The sequence below is a fragment of the Panthera pardus genome, unplaced genomic scaffold (genome assembly GCF_024362965.1).
Source record: "Panthera pardus isolate Hobbes unplaced genomic scaffold, ASM2436296v1 HiC_scaffold_6, whole genome shotgun sequence".
NCBI classification, from domain to species: domain Eukaryota; kingdom Metazoa; phylum Chordata; class Mammalia; order Carnivora; family Felidae; genus Panthera; species Panthera pardus.
The window spans coordinates 123,135,729-123,160,823 of record NW_026526991.1 but is presented as its reverse complement, the minus strand read 5'-3'; the positions used below and the strand labels follow the sequence as shown (position 1 = coordinate 123,160,823).

At 36.4% G+C, this 25,095-nt stretch overlaps 1 protein-coding gene across 2 annotated transcripts in view; it reads left to right on the top strand.

Moving 5' to 3' along the window:
• MALRD1 (MAM and LDL receptor class A domain containing 1) overlaps window positions 1-25,095 on the top strand; it is a 770,287-nt gene that overhangs the window by 427,309 nt on the left and 317,883 nt on the right. For both annotated transcript variants that reach the window (XM_053896000.1, XM_019460623.2), the window contains exons 28-29: window positions 2,424-2,669; window positions 4,254-4,411. In XM_053896000.1, coding sequence (XP_053751975.1) covers window positions 2,424-2,669; window positions 4,254-4,411 — 404 coding nt within the window. The remainder of the gene's footprint in view (window positions 1-2,423; window positions 2,670-4,253; window positions 4,412-25,095) is intronic.

The following is a 25,095-nucleotide window of genomic DNA, read 5'->3' as shown; positions in this document are numbered from 1 at the left end:
TCTTTGAACAAAACAACAGGCATGGAAAATAATTTGGAAATAAGTAAATAACATTCACTGATAATTTTCCTTGATATTTAGCAAAAAAAATATTTTATGGGTAGAACACATGATAGCAGTGAAAAGGGCTTTCTGTTCAAAATTTATCTTGTGTAATATTTGAATTATTGTGTTTTTTTTAAATTGTGTAGCTATTTATGTTTTAGAAATGTAAAAAACAATCTTAATTTTTATGATTCTATATTGATTGTGTAATATATTGGGGTCTATGGTGTGTTTCCATTTTGAAACATGTTCAAAATATTTTCTTGTTTGTCTTGAAAGAATTAAATTTTAGCTTGATTTGGTCCCTTTGAAGAAAATAATCTTAGAAACCAGTTTTGCTTTTACTCCCCAAACAAGTTGGAATTGACAGAATCAATACAAATGCCAACTTGTGTAAAACTAAATGATCTAGTAATTTTGCAGAGTCTCAACGGCCCCCTGAGAAATAATGCATCTGGTAGTCAACACCACCACTTTTGTTCCTTGGTGGGCTTGTCTTGTGATAGTTGACTTGTATCATTGCTCTTCTTTTCAAGTCAATAGATTTAAAAAATAGATCAGAAGACAATAGACCTGTGTCCAAATTGTACCTCTGCTCTTGAAAAATCATCAAGCCATTTAACATCTATAATCTTCATTTATTTTTCATCTATAAATGAGAGTTAATGTAAGTGATATCCATTTCTGTGTAGCTCAAAAATGCTTTAATGTTATGATTCTGAGTCAAGTTCTGTGATTGAAACATTAAAGGTCTTTTGCTTACCCCCAGTCTGCTAAAACTGAGTTGGGAGCCTAAATAAAAATAGCTTAATCCCACACTGCAAGAAAGGAAAATGTTAGCAATTAACCCAGGCAAAAAAGTTTTGTTAAAGGCAGAATGCATGGTTGAAAGTTATTTTCAAAGGCTTTGCAGGTGTAAAGGGCATTTAATTAGGCAATTTTTTAAGAAACAACCCAGAAACAGCTTAGCACACAAAATGGCTAGAAGCCTTTGGAATACCATTCTTCTCCCTAGCGGTTTCTACATGGCATCCCACCATCTCCTCCCACTTCTTCCCTCTTAGCCGTCTATTTTCTAAAATGTGAGACTGATCTAGGACATAAAATCTTCTTTATGAGATTTTATCAGCAGGAGTTTCCAGCTCCCAGAACACCTTCGAATAAATCCCTGAGTCACCTCCCAGCTCTAATCCACACCAGTGGATTAGACAGACCAGGTGGTCTGTCAACCACCAGACAACACCAGGCTCTGGAAGCTACCATGTAGAAGTGAAGTAGGGAGGCATTATCAGCTTCTCTCCCTAGACGGTGGGGGGGACAGGAAGGAAGAAAATTTCTGATGCCATAGTGTCATAGAGCAGTTGGGAAGTGGCTATCCCAAGTTGCATCTTTGACCAACCTTTCCTACTGAAATATTGGGACACTGGTGCTTATGCTCTGTTGTAATACTGGAGCAGGATAATAACAATACCTTTAATGTGCATATTGAACTACTTTGCTGTTTCCAGAGCCCTGTATTTCACACATTCATTTATTTGACTAATATTTTCTGATCCTCTACTCATGGCCAGGCACTGTTCCAGGTACTGGGGATATAAACAATAGTCTCTTTAGTTAGTTTACCTTCTGTAGGTTTTACTGTCCTTTTTTTTCTTTTTTTCTTTTTAGAAAGCTCTTCAAGTATAGGTATGATCCAAGTCTCATAACTGGGAAGTATCAATACCAGAGTTCAAACTCAGATCTTCAAAAACATTGCTTTTTATTTTAAGCTTTCTGGAAAAAAAAGTCTTTATTGTTGACATTGCTTTGTAGGGAAATTGCTTCTAAAAATCGAAACAATTGACAGGTATATATGCATTTTGGAGAAAAAAAATCTGTTAGAAAGTTGAATATTACTTATATATTCATACCCCTGCTTCTGAAAAAGTACCATATAAGTATTTGGCTTCTGATAAATATTGAAATGCATGGGTGGTAATGGAATTTACTTCCAAATACACCATAATACATAAGCTCTTAATACCCTAAAGATTTTGTTTCAGGCTAAAAAAATGGAAAGCCACACTTTGGCTTTCAGATCTAATATATATTCTTGAACTCAGCTTACAGGAAATGCTCTATTTGAGGAGTCTTGGGGTACTTTCCTCGATCAGTAAAATGATACTTGATTTTTTTTTTTTCATTTTGAATAATCCTTGTGAGTGATCTATTGGCCGGAACCCTGAGGGAGATTAGAAAAGAGATGGGGGTCAGATAACTCAAACTCTTAAGAATACCATGTTTTGTTATATGTTAAAGTAAATCCATTCTTACTAGCTATTAACCTCACTGATGTGTTAGTAGTGTCTCCTCATCTTCATTTGTTTTCTGTTTTTTAGGTCCCTGCCCTCATGGCTATCGGGAATGTCAGAATGGCAAATGTTATAAACCAGAGCAAAGCTGTAATTTCGTAGATGACTGTGGAGATTATACTGATGAAGCTGAATGTGGTACCTCCTGTACTTTTGAGAAAGGCTGGTGTGGCTGGCAAAACTCCCTGGCTGAAAACTTTGATTGGGTTTTGGGGGTTGGCTCTCATCAAAGCCTACGACCTCCCAAAGACCACACACTTGGAAACAAATATGGTAGGTTATTAGGCTGTTACAGCAATCCTAATCATATTCACAGTGAGCATCTCATTGTTTCCCCAACAGCAACTGGAGAGCTCCAGAGAGACTACCATAGTACCATGGCCAGCAAGTCAGGCATTTCACAAATATATTTGTCTCCTGGGACTGCTATAACAAATTACCAGAAATGGAAACAATAGACATTGTCTCACCCTTCTGGAAGCTGGAAGTCTGAAATCAAGGTCTCAGTAGAATTGGTTTCTTTTGAGGGCTGAGAGAGAGAATCACCTGTACCATGCGTCTCTCCTAGCTTCTGGTAGTCTTGGACATTACTTGGCTTGTAGATGATGTTATCCTGTGTCTTCACACTGCCTTCCCTCTATGCATGTCTGCCTCTATGTCCAAATTTACCCTTTCATTACAACACAATCTTAGTGTGGACTAGGGCCCCCCTGATGACTTCATTTTAATTTGGTCATCCACAAAGGCCCTATATCCAAACAAGGTCACATTCACAGAAACTGGAATTAGGACTTCACCATCTTTGGGGGGACACAATTCAACATATAACAGGGAGCAACCACATTTTAATATGACTCTGATCATTGTAGATACATGGTAATATCGATAGAGGCACCTTTCCTCAATGACACGTGCTTATAATTAGTGTCGCTGAATTCTGCCACTTCTTTGATCATTAGCACATCATGTAGCTCTTCAGATTTTCAAAACTCCCATCTGCATAGGGAGAGAATAAAGTTTTCCCTGTGTACCAAACAGGGATTACAGAAGCGAGATGACATGTATGGAGGGAAAGCAATTTGAAAACTAGAAGTGCCATGCAGATGTAACCGTAAGATCACATATGTCAGAAGTGTTGGGAGTGCCTCATTTTTGCAGTAAGTAGATGAGGTCAAGTCTCAGACTCATTGGTCAAAGGACAGAGGACGTTAGCAGAATGAAGAAAGGACCCTGAATTCCTGGATGCTACAGAATAAGAGAAGAGGTATCTAAGGGTGGAAATTCCACAGGCCTCTGATAAAACAAAGCCATCTAAGCCAAAATAACCACAACAGAGAAAGGAAGGTCTGAGTCCCATGCAAACACTCAGCTCTACATATGTAAAATGTTTTGAGTATTAGATACATAAGTATAATGTACCTTTCATGTTACATATTAAAATTCTCAGCATTTTATTTATATACTCAATAGATGAGTGAAGTTTTGAAAAGTACATCATATTCCTTTATTTATATTTCATAGGTAGTATCTTCCCATTGTTTTACAAGAACTCGATAGTTGGAGGAGTCCATTATATGATTTCTCTAACTATCTTGTTGATTCAGCAGCACAAATATCCTGTCAGATCGGTTAATTTGCATACTGTGAAGTCCTTTGCTAAAAGCATAGACAGTTGGAAATTGTTCTGTCAGTGAGCTAGAAGCAAGGCTATTAGATTTTCTTTCTGTTTCAAATGGAAATGCCTTTGGCAGCTCATATCATATGAAATATAATTAAAAACCCTAACTAAGATGGAAAAGCTAAAATGATCCCCTCGTTGTTATTTCTGTCCTATGTGAATGCTATCCTTGTTCCTAGGGCACTTCTTGTATCTGGAGGCTACTCCGGTGGGCCTTCAGGGCGAAGAAGCACACCTCAAGAGTGCTGTGTGGAAGGAATCCAGTGCTGCCTGCACCATAAGCTTCTGGTATTTCATATCTGCAAAAGCTACAGGGTCCATTCAGATTCTCATTAAGGTAGGGTATTCATCTGTGATGCCTCTGAGCTTAGCGAGGCTTCCTACAGGCAGCACATGGCCAAAGGGACTTTATCATAGCTCTGCTAACTTGGCCAGAGGAAGCTTCCTTTCATCACGGGGAGCTTCCACTTGTGGTTCAAATGCTCGGCGGGGTTTGATAAGCGGGGCATGGGAACTAGCTTTGAGCTCAACATCATACCCTGTGGTTATGACTGAATCCCAGAGTCTCCTCTTATGATAACAGTTAGTCTAAGACTCATGAATTTCTCCTTTCTGTTTAGGCATCTCCTTCCCTAGCCTTCTCAGTAAAAGAAAATAGATTATTTGTACATCCGAAAGGAGAGTGACTATCCATTTTAACTCCTGTATGAACGATCATTAAGGGAACTAATATTAGACAGTTTGGTTCTAAGCACGCCATGCAAAGGACTGAACCCATTCAGGAGCATGATCAAGGTGTGATTACATTGAACCGCTTATTAACGATGACACAATAACGCATTTTCTTAGTGAGGATTAATTGGATGTTTCTGTCAGGGCTTTAATTTAGTATAACAAAGTGACAGTGTTCAGGGAGCAAACTAACAAAGTATATATTAATATTAATAAGACTCGGTTCATATACCTTTATTCTTTGGCAAGTTAAAACGGCAGCAAAAAAGGAGATGAGCGTGCATGCATGTGTGTGTGTGTGTATGCGTGTGTATGGCTGATTATGTGTGTGTGTGTGTGTATGCGTGTGTCTGTTCATTTCTAGAATCTAGTTAGAATTCTGAGAAAACTCACTTTAAAAACACACTCTAGAGGCCATTGCTGTTTTATCACACACGAAGTTTGCTGAAGTGCCTTGCACTGATGGAAAATGCCTGACCACAATACCAAAGGGCTCTTACATCTGAATGGCTAATGACTGCATCGTCCATGTTTTATCTGAAACTTGAGTTAACTTTATAATTTAGGGTTCTCCTATAATCAGAAATGCCTGCCTAATAAAATACATGCAGCAAATACCACAATGATTTCTTCTTATATTTAAATAGGGAAGCTTAAATATAATGCCTAAAGTTCTCACAAGAGTATTTTGCTGGCACTCCTTTGAATGGGATACTTGATGATGTGGTGTCTACCATGTGAAGGACTTTGTACCACTTTGTGGGCTTTGCTTCACTCATAGTCACCTTTAATCTCTCTTATATCCTAGTAGCAAACTTTATATTACTATAAAATGCAAAATTAAACTATTTTGAGATACATCTTGTTATCAAGTTCGGTTGAATGCCTATGGTTCCTCCAATGGAGGAATGTCTTACGGACATTTAACAGCACTTTAAAGCAACTGTCTTCCTACCATATTGAAAACAAACAAATAGTCACACTTGTTTAAAAAAACATGCTTATCCTCATTTAGTGACATTTACTGCAAAAGAGAAATCTTTCATAGCATAGATTGATTTTATGTTCAGGAATTTTAGGGCAATCATTTTATTTTGGTAATTAATATGATACATATTTTTGATCATCATTACAAAGTACTTCTTAGGCTAGTCTCTGTGTGGAACCATGCTGGTTTTTAACCTGCTCATTAATTTGAAAGCATCCTGGCCAGATGGCAAACACAATAGGGGCAGGGATTCTGCCTTTTATTTCTTTCTTTCTTTACTTCTCATCTTTTGAAATGGTCTCAATTTATGCATGTGTTGCCTCTGGCTCAGTCTCCCCTGTCTATTCTCAGGAATGCCTCCTTCTGTGTTTCCTTCTTTTGCCTCCACACCAAGCCCAACACAATCTGGTAGCTTCAGCCCTTCACAAAACTTTCCTTGACCACTTTTGCTTGTCATGATTAGTCTTTCTCAGAGTGTCCCTCACAGCTCCAGAAATTCCTCTTTCTCACTGGATGTTCAACTGTCTTTCAATAGACAGGTCATTAAATCTTGAGAGCAAGACCTTGAGGTTTTAGTCTTTATGTCCCTCTTATCTCTTCAGAGAAAGGACTGCAGGAAAAAAAGTGGTGGCCCCTTAGAGCCCACTGCCAGTCTCAGGACATCCCTTCTGGGGACAGTTCTTTTGAAAAAAGTGGCTGATTATGTGTTACATACAAGACGATAAGTTCTATTCTGGGAATGGGGGGGGGGAGGTTCAAGATGGTGGTGTGGGAAAACCCTGCGTTCAACTCCTTCCATGGATAAAACAAACTTATAGCTACATATGTAATAATTTTTCTCTGAAAACAAGCAAACAAACAAAAAACTTGAGAATTATAAGACTAACACTTTCACAACAAAAGACAAAAGAAATACTTTGAGAAAGATAGGAGAGACAGAGACATGGCCTTCCTGAGAACCCACCCCAAATGTAGTGACCCCACAATTGGGAAAGTTCTCCAAATTTGGAATTTTCCCACAAGGAGTAAAGAGATAGTACCCCATATCAGGTACTCTTACCTTGAGGGCTAGCACTGGAAAGATGAACCACCACACACACAATGCCTGATTTAAAAAAGAAATGGGGATGAAGACCAGAAGAATCATAGAATTCTAGAGGACATATATCCCACTCTTAAAGGGCTCATATGCAAACCCACTCACCTGAGATCTAGCACAAGAGAAACAGATTGAAAAGTACCTTACTGATTTTTAAAGGGACTATCAGATTTTAAAGGTTCTTGCCTTACAGGAAGCAACCTGTAAGGACTTTATCCAGGGATGGAAGTGCTGGTACAAGCCATTTTTGCAACTAAGTTCCTGGTGATGGAGTAAATGGCTGCCATTTTTGGTGCCCTCCCTCTAGCCTGCTAACACAGGGAGGGCGTGTTCTGCCCTCCCCACCACATAACCAGGCTGAGAGAGTACCCCATGTTTCAGCCACCCTGAGCCATACGAGAGCTGCAAAAAGACCATCCTCCCCATGCAGCAGCCGAGGTACAGCTAGATCAGAGGAGTGCTCTGAGCCCTGCCCTCCCTGTGCAGAACTGGGATGGGTAAGTGACATAAGCCCTCACCTCCCTGCACAGCAACCATGCCATGTCATAGCCGGCAGGCACACGCAGCCCATACAGCAGATGCCCATAGAGTGGGGCCGTGGAGTGGGGAGGTTGTGGGGAGTTTGTGCTTCTGGCTCACACTGTACAATGCCTACACACGACTACTCTTTGAAGACTGAAGGGGGAGCCACTGCATCTAATATATACAGAGAAACCGAGAGAGGCAAAAGAGGAGAGAGAGGAATATATCCGAAACCAAACAACAAGGGAAATCCCCACAGAGAGACTTTAACGAAACTGAGGTAAGCAACACAATAAAGAATTCGTAGTAATGGGTGTAAAGATGCTCACTGATCTTGGGAGGAGAATGGATGAACACAGCAAGAACTTCAACAAACAGATAGAAAATATAAGAAAATACCAAACGGAAGTTTAAAACTGAACTGAGAAATACACTAGAGGGGTTCAACAGCAGAACTGATAGAATAGAAGCATGAATCTGTGAACTGGAAACAAAGCAATGGAAAGCACCCAATCACAGCGGGAAAATAAAGGAAAAAAAAAAGATTTTAAAAAGACAGGATGTCCCCTTAAGGGACAGTGTCAAGCAGAATAACATTTTCATTCTAGGAATCCCAGGAGGAAGAGAGAGAAAGAAAGGGCCAGGAAAATTCTTGAGGAAATAATGGCAGAAAACTTTCCTAATTTGGGGAAGGAAACAAATATTCCAGTCCAGAAAGCCCAGAGAGTTCCAAAATAGGATGAACCCAAAGGGAAACACACCGAGACCATTAAAATTAAAATGGTAAAAATTATGGGCGCCTGGGTGGTTCCGTCAGTTGAGCGTCTGACTTCAGCTCAGGTCATGATCTCATGGTCCGTGGGTTCGAGCCCCGCATTGGGCTCTGTGCTGACAGCTCGGAGCCTGGAGCCTGCTTCCAATTCTGTGTCTTCCTCTCTCTCTGCCCCTCCCCCAATTTCACTCTGTCAGTCTCTCTCTCTCTGAAAAACAAACATTAAAAAAATAAAATGGTAAAAATTAATAATAAAGAGAAGATATTAAAAGCAGTAAGGGAAAAGCAACATATTGTACAAAAGGGAACCCTCATAAGGCTATCAGTAGGTTTTTCAGCAGATACTTTATAGACCAGAAGGGCATGGCATGATGCATTCAAAGCACTGAAGGGAAAAATTCCCAACCAAGAATTCTCTACCTGGCAAGGTTATCATTCAGAATTGAAGAAGAGATTAAGAGTTTTCCAGAAAGCAGAAGCTAAAAGAGTTCACCACCATTGAACTGAGCACACAGGAAATGTTAAAGGGGCTCTTCTAAGGTAAAAACAAACAAACAAAAAAACAAACGAAAAAACAAATGAAGGTTAAAAATCTAACTGGAAAAGACATGTAATCAAGGTTGTGGATCAACAACATATACAACAAATATGAAGAAGAAAAGGAAAAGTAGTAAAATTAACTAAAACTACAATAATTAGTTAAGGGATAAATAAAATAAAAAGACGTAAAATGTGTCATCAAAAATGCAAAATGTAGGGGAGGGAAGTAAAAATATAAAGCTTTGGCATATGTTCAACATTAACTTTCTATCAACTTAAAAGAGACTTTTATATACATAATATATATGAACTTCACAGTAACTACAAAGAAAAATCTTATAGTTAAGAGCACAACAATAAAAGACAGAAGAATCTAAATATGAAGAAAACAAACAAAATATGAGGAACAGACCAAGGAAAGAACAGAGATGATCAACAAAAACAGCCAGAAAACAATTAAAAAGATGACAGTAAGTACATGGTTATCAATAATTACTTTAAATGGAAATGGACGGTTCTTCAGTCAAAATACATAGGGTGCCTAAATGGATAAGAAAAAGCAGATTCTTCAATATGCTGCCTTACCAAACCTCAATGAGACATCACCTCACCTCTGTCAGAATGCCTATCATCGAAAACACAAGAAATAACAAGTGTTGATGAGGATGTGGGAACCCTCATGCACTCATGGTGGGAATGCAAACTGGTACAGCCACTGTGGAAAACAGTATGAACTTTTCCTCAAAAAATTAAAAATAGAACTACCGTATGATCTAGCAATTCCACTTCTGAGTTTTTATACAAAGGCAGCAAAAAAAAAAAAAAAACTAATTAGAAAACATATATACATGCCTACGTTTATTGCAGCATTATTTACAATAGCTAAGATATGGAAGTAACCTAAGTGTCCATCGATAGGTAAATGTTAAAGAAGATGTGGTATATTTATAGTTTAGCCATAAAAAAAAGAATGAAATCTTGCCATTTGTGACAACATGGATGCACCTTGAGGGCATCGTGCGAAGTGAGTAAGTCAGAGAAGACAAGTACCATCTGATTTCACTTATGGGTAGAATCTAAAAAAGCAAGCAAAACAAAACAAACTGACTCATAGATACAGAGAACAAACTGATGGTTGCCAGAAAGGAGGTGGTAAGGGGACAGTTGAAATAGGTGAAGGGGATTAAGAGGTACAAACTTCCAGTTATAAAATAAATAACTCATGGGCATGAAATGCAAAGCATAGGGAATACAGTCATAAGATTGTAATAATTTTGTATACCAACAGATGGTAACTAGACCTCTTGAGGTGATCATTTCATAGCACATAAAAATATTGGATCAGTATACTATAAACCTGAACCTAGTATAGTATTGTATGTCAGATATAATTCAATAAAAAGTCTCATCTGGAGACTTTGTTATCGAACTCCGAAATATATATATGCAATCTCATGCCAGACACATGCAACCATTGAGCAATAATTTAACAACAGTATAGATTTATTCATTGAACACCAACTATATACCAGTTGTTGAACATGAACGCTTAATACTTAATGCTATTTCATGTAATTCTTTTTTTAAAGTCTGTTTATTTATTTCAGGGGGAAGGGGCAGAAAGAGAGAAGGAGAGAGGGAAAGAGAGAGACAGAGAGAATCCCAAACAGGCTCTGAGCTGTCAACACAGAACCTGAAGTGGGGCTTTGAACCTGCAAACTGTGAGATCATGACCTGAGCTGAAATCCAGAGTCGGATGTTTAATGGACTGAGCCACCCAGGCACCCCGATTTCATGTAATTCTTATAGTGCAATCCTTGGAGTTAAAAATGTGAACCCTATTTTACTGAAGGGTGCCCAAAGGGGTCTCATAGAAACAACCTAACCCTCTTATGGCTACATAACCAGTCAGTGACAGACTCCTGTAATAAAGGAGTGAATTTAGGGGAATACCAGCACAGCAAAGCTGTTTTTTAGGAAGCATTTAGTAAAGAACATTACAGTTATCCATATTGTATATATTATACCTCTATATTTCTTGCTTACAGTCACATGAGAACTAATTTTCTCTAAAGAGATGTATCTGGAACAAATGTAATCTTTGTGTCTGGAAGTGCTGGGTGAATTACAAGAAGATGGAGAGAGTATTTCGTTGAGAACGTAACTTTATTTTGTTCTTTCCTTTGAGTTTGGCTTAGTTACATTTGTAAGCACACATACACATAATAAAATGGATTTTTCAAGAGAAATAAATTTTTAAAATATAACTAATTTTTATAAGATTGAGTAATTTACCACATAGAAAATTTGACTATCAGTCATCTCTTGGGCCAAACCACTTTGTGAGTGGGATTTAGTCCATGGGAACTGGTTGTGATCTCTGTTATTTCATTGCCTTCAGTTAGGGTGAGTCAGTCAAAACTTAGGTGGACTTAGTTTATTAAATTCAAGGTTATAAGTGGATGAGCTAGGACCTGAACTCAGGTGATATAAAAATTAAAAATTAGAATGTTATACAATCAGTTTTGTTTCTTTCTATAGAGGAAAACTGGATGTGGATAATTACATTAAAATGCATTGGATAGGTCTTTTTTAAATGTTGCAATCCCCCCGCTTTTTTAATAATCTTGGGGGCGCCTGGGTGGCTCAGTAGGTTAAGCATCTGACTTCAGCTCAGGTCATGATCTCACAGTTTGTGGGTTCAAGCCCCATGTTGGCCTCTGTGATGACAGCTCAGAGCCTGGAGCCTGCTTCAGATTCTGTGTCTCCCTCTCTCTCTACTCATGCTCGTCTGTCTCTCATGCTCAAAAATAAATAAATATTTTTAAAAAATAGTAAACTTATTCTTGATATCATGTTCACCTATTTTATCTCATTTACATTCAGTATTAAGTATCTCATTAAATTTAAAAGTTTTGCTTTTCAAACTAAGATTTAAAACACAAAATGAAATAAGTGCTTAGGGGTAGAATAAGAGTCATATGGCATAGAAGTTAACTTGTTCTTACATATATATTTAATTTTACCTATTTTTCTAGTGACTCGTTTTCTGATGGGGTTAATTAAAGATGAGTAATACGCAGATTTTAATGCACTAAAAGCAATGTTTAGGGATTTTTAAGTTTACTTGTGTTTGACAGTTTGTTTCCATAGGTAAAAGTCTATCTAGCCTCATCAGGAAACAAAAGACTTTTGCATCTTTGCAGCTAGCCATTTGAATAACACCCAGGAACACCTGCTACCTGAAGAGCATTATCATGTTTTGGAACTACTCCATCTGTAATAAACTGTTGATATTTTAATCAAGATGACTGCGTGCTGTAGGGAATTTTAATATATTTGACTGAAGGCACTCAGGACTATCCGTTATACTGTTATGATAGAAAAAAAATAATATATTCAAGCCAGAAGTGGAGAAAAAATAATGTATTTCAGGAGAGGCCTCCTGATTATAGCAAATGAGTTATGCTGAAAAACCATTACTAAATGAGTTCATTGTTTTATCTTGCTTAGTGGTTCAGAGAATTTTGGAGCAGATGGGGTTGCCTGTAATTTGTTCGGTCTTAACTCTTCATTTACAGATGAAGGGGCTAAGATTATGGAGGTTATATTTCCTGCCCCAGCTCACATGGTACTTTAAGAAAAAGAGTATGAGTCCAGTTTTCTTCTGACTTCTGATTGAGAGCTCTGATATTTGTCTACCTGGAAATTCTCTGTAAAGATCATATTCAATATGGAAATACAGATTTTGTTCAGTGAAAAATGTCAAATCAATGAACGGAAGGCCGGATTCCTTTGTCTGCTTAGAAGACTGTGGCTGTTCTGGGTCTGCCTTTACCCTCAGTCTAGTAAGCAATGCACCTCAGTTGTGTGTAAGGGTTAACCCCCAGAAGTGAACATTCTCTGTCCTTCCTAACTCACCATTACCCCATCCCCCTACACATATGCTCACTACAGTCTTAATCTGTGCAGATTTACAACTAATTGCTAACACTACAGGTGTCTAACTATTGGAGTGTGTCAGATGCATTTTCAGATTTAGGCGTATTTTCATCTCTTCAGCCTACTGAGCATCTGATACTATTTTAGTCATCTTGGCATATTATTCATTATTTCAGAGTTAAGGATGTAGAGAACATGGACAGAGAGGATACATAGAATCTGGATATAGAAAATTGATTTTTCAAAGACTGTCTTGTAGATTTTGGACTGTAAATCAATTAAACTGAACCTTTAGTGCCAGAACTTCACTTGCTATTCCAGAATTGTTTCAGCATGTTAACAATTCAATCTACATAGTTTGGACTGTATTATATTATTGACCTGGACCAAATTGAGAGAGAAAACAGTTTGACTTTTGCATTTTAAGCTATAGCATATGAGATATCGGTACTTCCAGAGTTTCATTAAATTTGTTGTCACAAGCTTACAGTGCCCTGATTTATATAAAATCATTGTTCCTTTTTTATCAGCTTGGAGAATGTGGCAGTATTTGTTCCAGGCATATTGTTGACTAAGTAAGATTTTCCTAAAGTTCTTGCTTTTATCCCCACATCCTTTACCCTCTTTCAGATGCCTCTAATGCTACCCACCAGGGCTCTGAGCAGCCAGTGCCCCTGGACCCCCTTGTGTCGTGAAGAGAGGGTTCCTGTTAAGATGCTAATAATTTTAGGGGCACCTGGGTGGCTCGGTCGGTTGAGCTTCCAACTTCGGCTCAGGTCATGATCTCACGGTCTGTGAGTTCAAGCCCCGCGTCGGGCTCTGTGCTGACAGCTCAGAGCCTGGAGCCTGTTTCAGATTCTGTGTCTCCCTCTCTCTCTGCCCCTCCCCCATTCATGCTGCGTCTCTGTCTGTCTCAAAACTAAATAAACATTTAAAAAATTTGTTAAAGAGATACTAACAATGTTATTTAATTGATTACACTAGTTTCTCTTTCAAGAGAATCATATGGCCAATTCTAAAGAATATTTGTCCACACCATATCTGCTATTTTCCTTCCATTTCTCTTCCCACTACTGCTGCTAATCTTGTGATTAGCTTCCAGTTATGAACTGATTCCTTTTTTTCCATATGATGTGTTAATTCTTTTACACTTGTTAGCTCATTTAATGTTCTTCAGAATAAATTTGCGAGGTAAATATTTTGTCCTAATTTTTTCAGGCCACAAAATTGAGACCCAGGTCACGTAAATGGTAAATGGTATAATCAGCATTAAAAGCCAATTCTAACTCCAAAATCCATCCTCTAAACCACTACATTCAACTTCTGCTATTAAATTGAAAACATTCTCATATCCAGAAAGCAGTGATGTTGCTATCAATGTTTTCCAGTGGGTCTGAACATACAAATTAGAGATTTCCTTCTCTCCATATTAATCTACAGTATTGATCTACATATGTTAGAGAGAGAGTTTTATTTATTTTCTAACTTAGCTTGTCAACAGCTAGTAATAATATATATTTCTCAATCATTCTTCCTCACCTCTATAATTCAAAAATTACAAAATCATACTTAATAGCTGCACATTAATGTTAATGAGGAAAGAATGAATTAGAAATAATATAATTTGATTTCTATAAGAATAAAACTAGAGAAAATCCCTTAATTATGTTAATTTTTATTCAAACATGAAAACTTTAAAAAGTTGCACATATAGGGGCGCCTGGGTGGCTCAGTCGGTTAAGTGTTAGACTTCAGCTCAGGTCGTGATCTCGCGGTTTGTGAGTTTGAGCCCCGCTTTGGGTTCTGTGCTGACAGCTCAGAGCCTGGAGCCTGCTTGGGATTTTGTGTCTCCCTCTCCCTCTGCCCCTCCCCCGCTGACGCTCTGACTCTCTCTGTCTTTCAATAATAAACAAACAAATTTTTTTTAATTAAAAAAATAAATAAAAAGTTGCACATATCTATTCTTTGGGAGTCTTCCTCTCTCAGCTTTTTTAGTATGGTCAAACTTGGTCAATGACAGTTTTCCCCTCTGAAAACAGAGACATTCTAATTTACAAGCAGAATTAATCATGTGTGTGTGTCTTTCTGTGTGTCACAGACCTCTTTGGCAGTCTGAGAACTTCTTAGTTCTCATAATACTGTTTTAAATGTATAAAATAAAATGCTAGCATTACAAAGGAAACAAAATAATACCAATTATTAAAATATTTTTTAAAATCCCAAATTTAGACTTCGTAAATGTATGTTAAATGACAAGATATGAAGGAGGATAGAGTAACTATAATATTATTACGTTAAAGGACTGATAAGCATATATGACATTTTTGAGATATTCCCAGAACTGTAATGTGATATTAAAATATTTGCCATTATTATTTCTTAGAGAGTCACAGGTACTACTAAAACAATGATTTGTTGTTTGAATTCATGATTAAAGAAAATACCAAATTTTAACTGAAGCTAGTGAAAATAAAGACATAGTTCTCTCATCCATGTTACAACCTCTTGAAAACCAGTATTTTATATGTAAGGAGCCTTGCAAATTTTTAATTTTATAAGGGTATCTCTTATATGTTCAGCGTTTACAATGATTTATTAAGAAAAATCAGTGTGCCTCCCATTCCCAATACGATAAAACCTTGGATTGCGAGTGACGTGTCCTGTGAGTGTTCTGCAAGACGAGCAAACGTTCCAATAAATTTTAACTTGATAGAGGAGCCATGTCTTGCAACAGGAGAAGTACCTGACACTGAATGTCACATGATCACAACTGACCCAATGGTTCTTGAAATTCATTTTGATATGCGAGTGCTTTGGATTATAAATGTGTTTCTGAAATGAATTATGCTCTCAAACCAAGGTTTCACTGTAATTGAAGCACAAAGGCACCAAAGATGACATTCTATCTGAACCAAGTTCCAAACAGGCTAATTGTAAACAGGTGTAGGTGATGTCATGGCAAAGAACTAGTGCATCAGGCTTATAGCCAGGTACAGTCGGTTAATATGTTGAGATTTGTCATCCGAATTTTCATTTTTTCAAATGTCATAAGTAGCCATAGCTGTTGAGCTTTTATGTAATGTAAGATACGGGAGAAGGCAGAGAAGAAAAACAATATTGTAATTTACCTAGTTTAAGGTATAATTAGCTCATTGCTTCATGGGGTTACTGATCACTTGTCCACAGAAAAGTCATTGGCGCAGTTTTGTACAGAATTGCCTTATATAGGAATCCTGTGTGCTAGTTAATTTCACTTCCACATTTGTTTATTTCCTGATGATTGCATTTTAACTGTTTCAAACAAACTTATCGTGGGAAAGCAGCCCTTTTTCCTCTCACTACATTTTTTTTAAGGACATTGACTGGAAAATCATAATAGTCTTCAGCACATGATAGTAAGTCTTTCTGGAACCCATAAGTTCCAGAATTAACTGTGCTATTAATTTTTAATAACTGTGCTGTGAATTTTCTGTGCAGTTTGTGACACAGCCTTCTGTGAAAATAGGTTAGAATTGCTTGTCTGTGGGCTGATTATTCTAATTGAATTGCATCTCTGACTCAGAGGCTGCTACAAGATTTCCAATCTGTGTTTACTAATTATAGATCACAGAACTGTGTTTACTAATTATAGATCACAGATTTTTTTTTATAGAGAAAACCCCCATGATTCACCCTCATATGCATTATCAAAATAAAATTCTAATAATGTAGGCAATCTTTGCTCTGTAAGACATGAATGTATCAAATAATCCTATTTGTAATCTCTGGTGAATTTCAGTAAAAACCAATGTTTAAAACCTATTTTTTAACAATGAGTAAATATTTATGCTTAAACTTACACTTTACAGATTAGTGCATCTCTTCACATCTTCACATATTTTCTATTGATGTTTAGTTTTTTTCAACAATGGCCTTTTGTAAATTCTGCTGTGATTCCACTTCTATGGATAGCATTATGTGAGAGAGAAAGAAAATCAGGGTACCTTGGGATATACTATGCACTGATTTATATAGTCTTTTGCTAACTAACAATCTCTTTAGTTGAGGACCACAGCTTTCCTTTGCAAACACCGAGTTCTAGCCCAGTCCCCACATTTTCCACCACTTGCTTCCAGTTCATGCATTCGAACACATCTTTAGGGAGCTTCCACTAAATACACTCCTAGTTGACATGGAGCTTGTGGGTTTAGAGTGAAATTAGCTGTTTGCAAAAAGCAGCAGTATGCCACTCAGCCTTTCTATCAGAAACAGAGCTCTCCCATTAGTCCCTGGATGTTCTTCAATATTTAATTGTCCTCTTTCTGAAATTATCCTCTTTCTGAGAAGGTGAGTTATGACTTCCTGTGCTCCATTCCTGGAACAGGAACCGCTCCAAGCTTCATGGGATGGGTCCTAATTGAGTGGCATAGTGTTCCCATATCACAGGGTCTTTTTTTTGTGGTCCTACTTCACTGCACGATGACCTTGTGTATAAAGTTCTATTTTCCAATGACCAGGGAGCTTTAATGACACATAGACTGCATCTGCCTTGTTTACTGTCCTATTTCTAGCCCTAGCATAGTGCCTTGTGTACAGTAGGTATTTTAATTGAATGAGTGAAAGTATGAGCAGTGCATAATTAAATGCCAATTATATACAAAAAACATTTAACATCTTAGGAGTTCAAAAGCTATTAACATGTTTATGAACTGAAAGTGTTCAGAGGAAATACAAAAGTGAACTAGATCTTAACAATCAAGAAGAATTTAAATAAATAGAGGAAAGAAGAGAGAGCATTTTTTTTTCAATATATGAAATTTATTGTCAGATTGGTTTCCATACAACACCCAGTGCTCATTCCAAAAGGTGCCCTCCTCAGTACCCATCACCCACCCTCCCCTCCCTCCCACCGCCCATCAACCCTCAGTTTGTTCTCAGTTTTTAAGAGTCTCTTATGCTTTGGCTCGAAGAGAGAGCATTTCAAATGAGAGAACACATAAAGGTAGAGAAGCATAAGGTGTATTGAGTAGGCCCTGAGTTTACCAATTATCAGGTAATAAAGACATAATATTAATGCAAATAATAAAGTAAGCATTAATTAACTCTTCAGTTTATATTTAATCATGTGAAGCTACTATATTTAACACAGTATTGCTTAAATTTACTGTATTTATAATTTGCAGTTGTTTCTGATGTATTAACTTATATTTACTTTTTGTCTTTTGGGGGGGATACTATATTTTATGAATGTATTTAATTTTTATTAAAGTATGATTGATATACAAAATAATAGTAGTTTCAGGTATATATGTTTACATGTTAAAAAATCATGCCCATGATAGATCTGGTTATCATCTGTCACTACGCAAATTTATTATAATATTATTTATTGACTGCATTCCCTGTGCAGTACAATATATCCCCATGACTTATTTATTTTGTAACTGGAAGTTTATACCTCTTAATCTAGTTCATCTATTTTACCTGCTTCCCCCAACTCATCTCCCTCTGGTAACCTACATTTTGTTTCTTGTACCTGTGAGACTGCTTCTGTTTTATTTCGTTTGTTTTGATTTTTAGATTTCACATGTAAGTGAAATCATACAGTATTTCTCATTTTCCGTCTGACTTATTTCACTTTGCATACTACCCTTCAAGTCCATCCATGTTGTTGCAAATAGCAAGAGGTCATTCATTTTATTTTTAATTTTTTTTTAATCTTTATTTCTGAGAGAGACAGTGTGTGAGGAGGGAGGAGCAGGGAGAGAGAGGAGACACAGAATCCGAAGCAGGCTCCAGGCTCTGAGCTGTCAGCGCAGAGCCTGACGCGGGGCCCAAACCCACAAACCCTGAGATCATGACCTGAATCGAAGTTGGACACTCAACCGACTGAGCCACCCAGGCGCCCCAAGATGTCACTCATTTTTATGGCTAATATTCCATTGTATATATATACCACATCTTCTTTATCCATTCATTTATCAGTGGACACTTAGATTGCTTCTGTACCTTGGCTATTATAAATAATGCTGCAGTAAACACAGGGTGCATATATTTCTTCAAATTGTCATGTTCATTTTCTTTGGATAAATGAACACAAGTGAAATTACTGGATCATATGATAGTTCTATTTTTTTTTAAGTTTATTTATTTTGAGAGAGAGAGAGGGAGGGAGAGAAGGAGAGAGCAGGAGAGAACGAGAGAAGGGGAGAGACAGAGAAGAGGGACACAGAGAAAATCCCAAGCAGGCTCTGCACCAGTAGTCCTGGACCTGATGCAGGGCTTGAACCCACAAACCGTGAAATCATGACCTGAGCCGAAGTTGAGTCAGATGCTTAACTGACTGAGCCACCCACCCAGGGGCCCCCCATTTTTAATTTTTTTAAGAACTTCTGTAATGTTTTCCATATTGGCTGCTACCAGTTTACATTTTCACCAGCAGTACATTAGAGTTCCCTTTTCTCCTAAGACTCACCAACGTTTGTTACTTTTTTGTCTTTTGGGTAATAGCCAGTCTGACTGGTAATATCTCATCACAGTTTTGATTTGCATTTCCTTGATGATTAGTGATGTTCAGCATCTTTTCATGTGTTTGTTAGCCATCTGTATGACCTCTTTGGGGAAAAAAATGTCTATTGGAGTTTTCTATGCATTTTTAATCAGATTGCATTGAATCAGATTGCATATACATACATATATATATATATATATATGTGTATATATATATGTGTGTATATATATATATCGTGGTATAAATTCTTAATGTATTTTGGATGTTAACCCCTTATTGAATGTATGATTTGGAAATAGCTTCCCCCATTTAGTAGGTTGCCTTTTTGTTTTGCTGATGGTTTCCTTCACTGTGCAAAGTTTTTGACTTTGATATAATTTCATTTTTTTTTATTCTAGTCTTTTGTTGCCCTTTCTTCGGAAGACTGATCCAAAAAATTTTGCTAGGACCAATGTCAAAGAGCTTACTGCCTCTTTTCTTCTAGGAGTTTTATGTTTTCAAGCTTACATTCAAGTCTTTGATCCATTTTGAATTTATATTTGTATATGGTATAAGATAGTGGCTAAATTTCATTCTTCGAAATGTAGCTGTCCAGTTTTCCCAAAATAATTTATTGAAAAGAATGTCTTTTCTCCATTATGTATTCTTGCTTCCTTTGTCATAGATTAATTGACCATATATGTGTGGGGCTTTTTCTGGGCTCTCTATTTCATTGAACTCCATGCCTATTTTGTGCTAGTACCATACTGTTTTGATTACTATAGCTTTGTAGTATAATTTGAAATCAGAGACCATTATACCTTCACCTTTGTTCTTTCTCAAGATTACTTTGGATATTTTGGGTCTTTCATGGTTACATACAAATTTTAGGATTATTGTTCTAGTATATGAGAAATGTCAGTGTTATATTGATTGGAATTGCATTGAATCTGTAGATTGCTTTGGGTAGTATGGAAATTTTAGCAATGTTAACATTGCCAATCCACAAGCATGGTATTTCTTTCCATTTGTTTGTGTTATCTTCAGTTTCATCAATGTTTAGAGTTTTCAGAGTACAGATCTTTCACCTCCTTGGTTAAATTTATTCCTAGGGATTTTATTTATTTTGATGTGGTTGTAAGTGAGATTGCTTCATTAATTTCTTTTTCTCATAGTTATTAGTGTATAGAAAGATGATGAATTTCTGTACGTTAATTTTGTATCCTACAACTTTACTGAATTCATTAATTAGTTCTAATAGTTTTTTGTTGGAGTCTTTAGGGTTTTCTGTATATAGTGTAATGCCATCTGAAAAGAAGTTTTACATCTTTCTTTCACTTTGGATTTTTTTTTAGTTTCTTTTTACTATCTAATTGCTGTTGCTAGGACTTCTAATATATTGAATAAAAGTGGCAAGGTTGGGCATCCTTGTCTTTTTTCTGCTCTTAGAGGAAGAGCTCTGTTTTTCATGACTGAGTGTGATGTTAGCTATGGGTTTGACATATATGTCCTTTATTATGTTGAGATATTTCCTGCTATACCAACTTTGTTGAGAATTTTTATCCTAAACACTTTTTCTGCATATGTTGAGAAAATCATATTATTTTTATCCTTCATTTTGTTAAAGAGGTATACCATGTTGATTTGTGGGTGTTGAAGCATTCTTCCATCCCTGAAATAAATCCCACTTAAGCTTTGTTTGTGTCCCTTTTAATGTATTGTTGAATTAGGTTTGCCAATATTTTGTTGAGGGGTTTTGCATCTATGTTCATCAGAGATATTGCCACATAATTTTCTTTTTGTATGGTGTCTTTGGATTTGATATCAGGGTAATGCTGGCCTTGTTAACTGAATTTGGAAGCATTCTTATTTTCCTTCAGTTTTTTGGTATAATTTGAGAAGTATGGGTACCAACCCTTCTTTAAATATTTGGTAGATCCATCTATGAAGCTGTCTGGTTCTAGACTTTTGTTTTGGGGTAGTTTTTATTCCTGATTCATTTTCATTGTTTGTAATTGGCCTATTAAGGTCTTCTATGTCTTTTTTATTCAGTCTTAGAAGATCATGTGTTTCTAGGAATTTATCCATTCTTTCTGGGTTTTCCTATTTGTTTGCATATAATTGTTTGTGGCAGTCTTTTATGGTCCTTTGTATTTTGTGGTGTCAGTTATAACTTATCCTCTTTCATTTCTGATTTTATTTGGGCCCTCTTTTTCTCTTGATGATTATAGCTAGTTTGTCGATATTGTTTATCTTTTCAGAGAACCAGCTCTTGATTTTATTGATCTTTTCTATTTTTTTTTGTTTTTGTTTGTTTGTTTTTAGTTTCTTTTTAATTTATTTCTGCTCTGATCTTTATTATTACCTTCCTTCTATTAACTTTGGCCTTTTTTGGTTTTGTTTTGTTTTGTTCCTTTAGGTGTAAAGTTAAATTGTTGACTTGGGATTTTTCTTGTGTGAGGTAGACCTATACTCCTCTGAACTTGTCTTTTAGAACAGTTTTTGCTGCATCCCATAGATGATTGAAAGTTGTATTTCCATTTCACTTTTCTCAAGGTATTTTTGATTTTTTGATTTCTTCGTTGACTCGTTGGGTTTTTTTTAGTAGCATGTTGTTTAGCCTACATGTTTTTGCTTTATTGTTTTTTTTCTTCATGCAAACTATCCTGGAGTATGTTGCCTGTGCATTTGAGAATGTATATTCTGCTTGTTTTGGGTGCAGTGTTGTCCATACAGCCATTAAGTCAATCTGGTGTAATGTGTCATTTAAGGCCAATGTTTCCTTATGGATTTTCTGTCTGGGTAGTCTATCTGTTGATGTAATTAAGGTATTAACATTGTCTCTGTTATTGCATTACTGTCAATTTCTCTCTTTATGGCTGTTAATATTTGCTTTATATATTAGGTGCCCCTATGGTGAGCACATAAATAGTTACAAATGCTGTATCCTCTTGTCTGATTGACTTCTTTATTATAATGTTCTTTGCATTTTGTTACAGTCTTTGTCTTAAAGACTATTTTGTCTCTGTGAGTATTGCTACTCCAGCACTCTTTTTATTTCCATTTACATAGAATATTTTTTTTCCATCCCTTCACTTTTAATCTGTGGGTATTTTAGATCTGAAGTGCATCTCTTATAGGCAGTATATAGATGGATCTTATTTTCTTTTTGTCCCTTCAGTCACCTAATGATTTTGATTAGAGTATTTGGTCCACTTATATTTAAAGTAATTATTGATAGGTATGTGCTTACTGCATTTTGTTAATTGTTTTCTTTCTTTCTTTTTTTCCTTTTGTAGTTCTCTGTTCCTGTTGTCTTCTCGTGGTTTTTTCATTTGTGGTTTGATGGTTTTCTTTGGTGTTATGTTTAGGGGTTTTTTCCCTCTGTATTTTTTGTGCATCTATTGTGTTTGGTTTGTAGTTTCCATAATGTGCATGTATATCAGTCTTTACATAGAGTATCTGTTTAATTTGATAGTCACAAGTTCAAACACATTCTAAAAGTACTACCTTTTCACTCCATATTTTTGATGTCATATTTTACATCTTTGTATTTTGTGTATCCTTTCACTACTTTATTAATTTTAGGTACTTATAGTTGATTTTACTGTTTTTGTGTTTTAACCTCAACCCTAGCTTTTTAAGTGACCTACCTACTATCTTTACTATATATTTTTCTTTACCAGTGAATTTTTTAAATATACTTCTGGTTTCTACTTATGGACTTTTCTTTTCCACTTAAATAAGACACTTCAACATTTCTTATAAAACCTGATTAATGGCGATGGACTCCTTTAGTTTTTGTTTATCTGGGAAACCCTTTATTTCTTTCTGAGTTATAAATGATAACCTTCCTGGGTATAGTATTTCTGATGGTCTTTCCATTTCAGTACTTTAAATATACCATGCCACTCCCTTCTGGCCTGCAAAGTTCCTGCTGAAAAATCACCTATCTTATGGGGTTTTACATGTTTGTGACTATCTGCTTTTTCTTGTTTCCTTTAAGACTATCTCTTTAATTTTTGACATTTTAATTATACTATGTGTGGACCTCTTTGGGTTCATTTTCTTTGGGATGCTCTGTGCTTCCTGTATTTGAATGTCTTTTTCCTTCCCCAGGTTAGGGAAGTTTTCAGCAATTATTTCTTAAAAGTACATTTTCTGCCCCTCCCTCCCTCCCTCCTCCTTCTGGGACTCCTATGATGTGAATGCTCATATGCTTAATGTTGTCCCAGAGCTCCCTTAAACTATCTTCATTTTTAAAATTATTTTTTGTATTTGTTGTTCTGATTGGGTGACTTCCACTACCCTATCTTCTAGATCACTGATTTTTTTTTTGCATCATCTAAATTGCTGCTGATTCCAACTATTGGTTTTCCATTTTAGTTATTATATTTTTCAGCATTGATGGGTTCTTTCATAAACTGTCTAACTCTGTTCAAATTCTCACTGTATTCCTCTATTCTTCTCCTGAGTTTGGTGAGCATCTTTATGGCTGTTACTTTGAACTATCAGAAAAATTACTTATTTCTTTTTCATTGTCTTTTTTTTCTGAGTTTTATCTTGTTCTTTTATTTGGGACTCAGTTTTCTGTTTCCTCATTTTGTTTGACTTGTTGTTTTTGTTTCTAGAAATTAGGAGTCGCCTTGGGTAGGAGCATCCCCTGTGTAGATTGGGTGTCCCTGGTGGCTTTGGCAGGCAAACTGGGTCAGTGCCACATTGATAGGACACTTGGAGCTGGAGTGGGTATAGGCTGTGAGGTCACTGGGTGCGCTGTGCCAGAACCACCTTGGTAGGATCTCAGGTCACATTTTGCTGGATGTACCTTGGCAGGCCAGCTGGAGCTGATGAAGATGTGGTCTGGTGAGAGAGTCCCATGGCACACTGCACTGGAGCCAGTTTTGCAGGATATTTAGAGATGGTATGGGTACTACCTGGGGTATCCTTGATCACTTCACATGAGGGTCATATTTGTGAAGAGGCTGGATTGGATGCAGGCGGGGCTGGAGGGTTCCAGAGCATATGGTGCCTGGGCCATCTGTAGCTTTAACTTAACTTTATAACCATGTTTATAGAGTCACAATAAGTAAATTGTAATGCATCAAATTATAATTGGAAATTAGCAATCTGTGTAAACACTAGTAAACACTTGAAATCAAATTTAAAGATAATTCAAACTGCTTTTGGAAGAGCAAAAGGATAACACTTGAAAATTAAATTCTTAAAGATTGTTTTTAATGAATTTAACTGTTAAATTTTGCTTGATATGAGAAAACAAATTTCAACTAAGGTGTTATATATTCCTCCAAGCGTTGTTGAAATTTTATTTTAGTAATTGACATGATGGTTTGGGCAACTTTCATAGAATTAAATTTAAAAATATATAAATTTTAGTTCTCATAGTTCAAATTATGGGTAAAATCTCCTAAGATCAAATATAAACAGCATTGATAAAAATAGGTAATGGCAGCCAAAGACACACAATGCCTACTTTTCATGATATGACTTTAATATTGAGAAATCAGTCAATAGAGGATTCTCTAGTCAGAGCCACCCATTTACCAACATTTTGTAACACCCATCTTGTATACATTTTATGTAATTTTTAAGAACTCCATGTCAATGCTGTTCATGTGATTAAAAAACAATAGGATTAAGCAATTAATGAATAAGATTTTTCTGGGTAACATTGAGCTTTGGAAGTCCTCAAACCTTTGTGATATCTAAAATTTTAATCCCCAAGAACCAGTTTTTGGCCACGTTAAAGAAGCATGTTATACTCTTTTACTTGCCTCTCTGCAGATCTCAATTATGATGCCCCTCCTCCTCTTCTGTGGGCCATCTTTTTCCATCTTTTCTCAGGACAAGCTTTCTAACTTAATACCATTGCTAAATTTATTTTTGCTCTTTAAATATTTTTCATCTGGAAAATACAGCCACATATTATCATACAAATT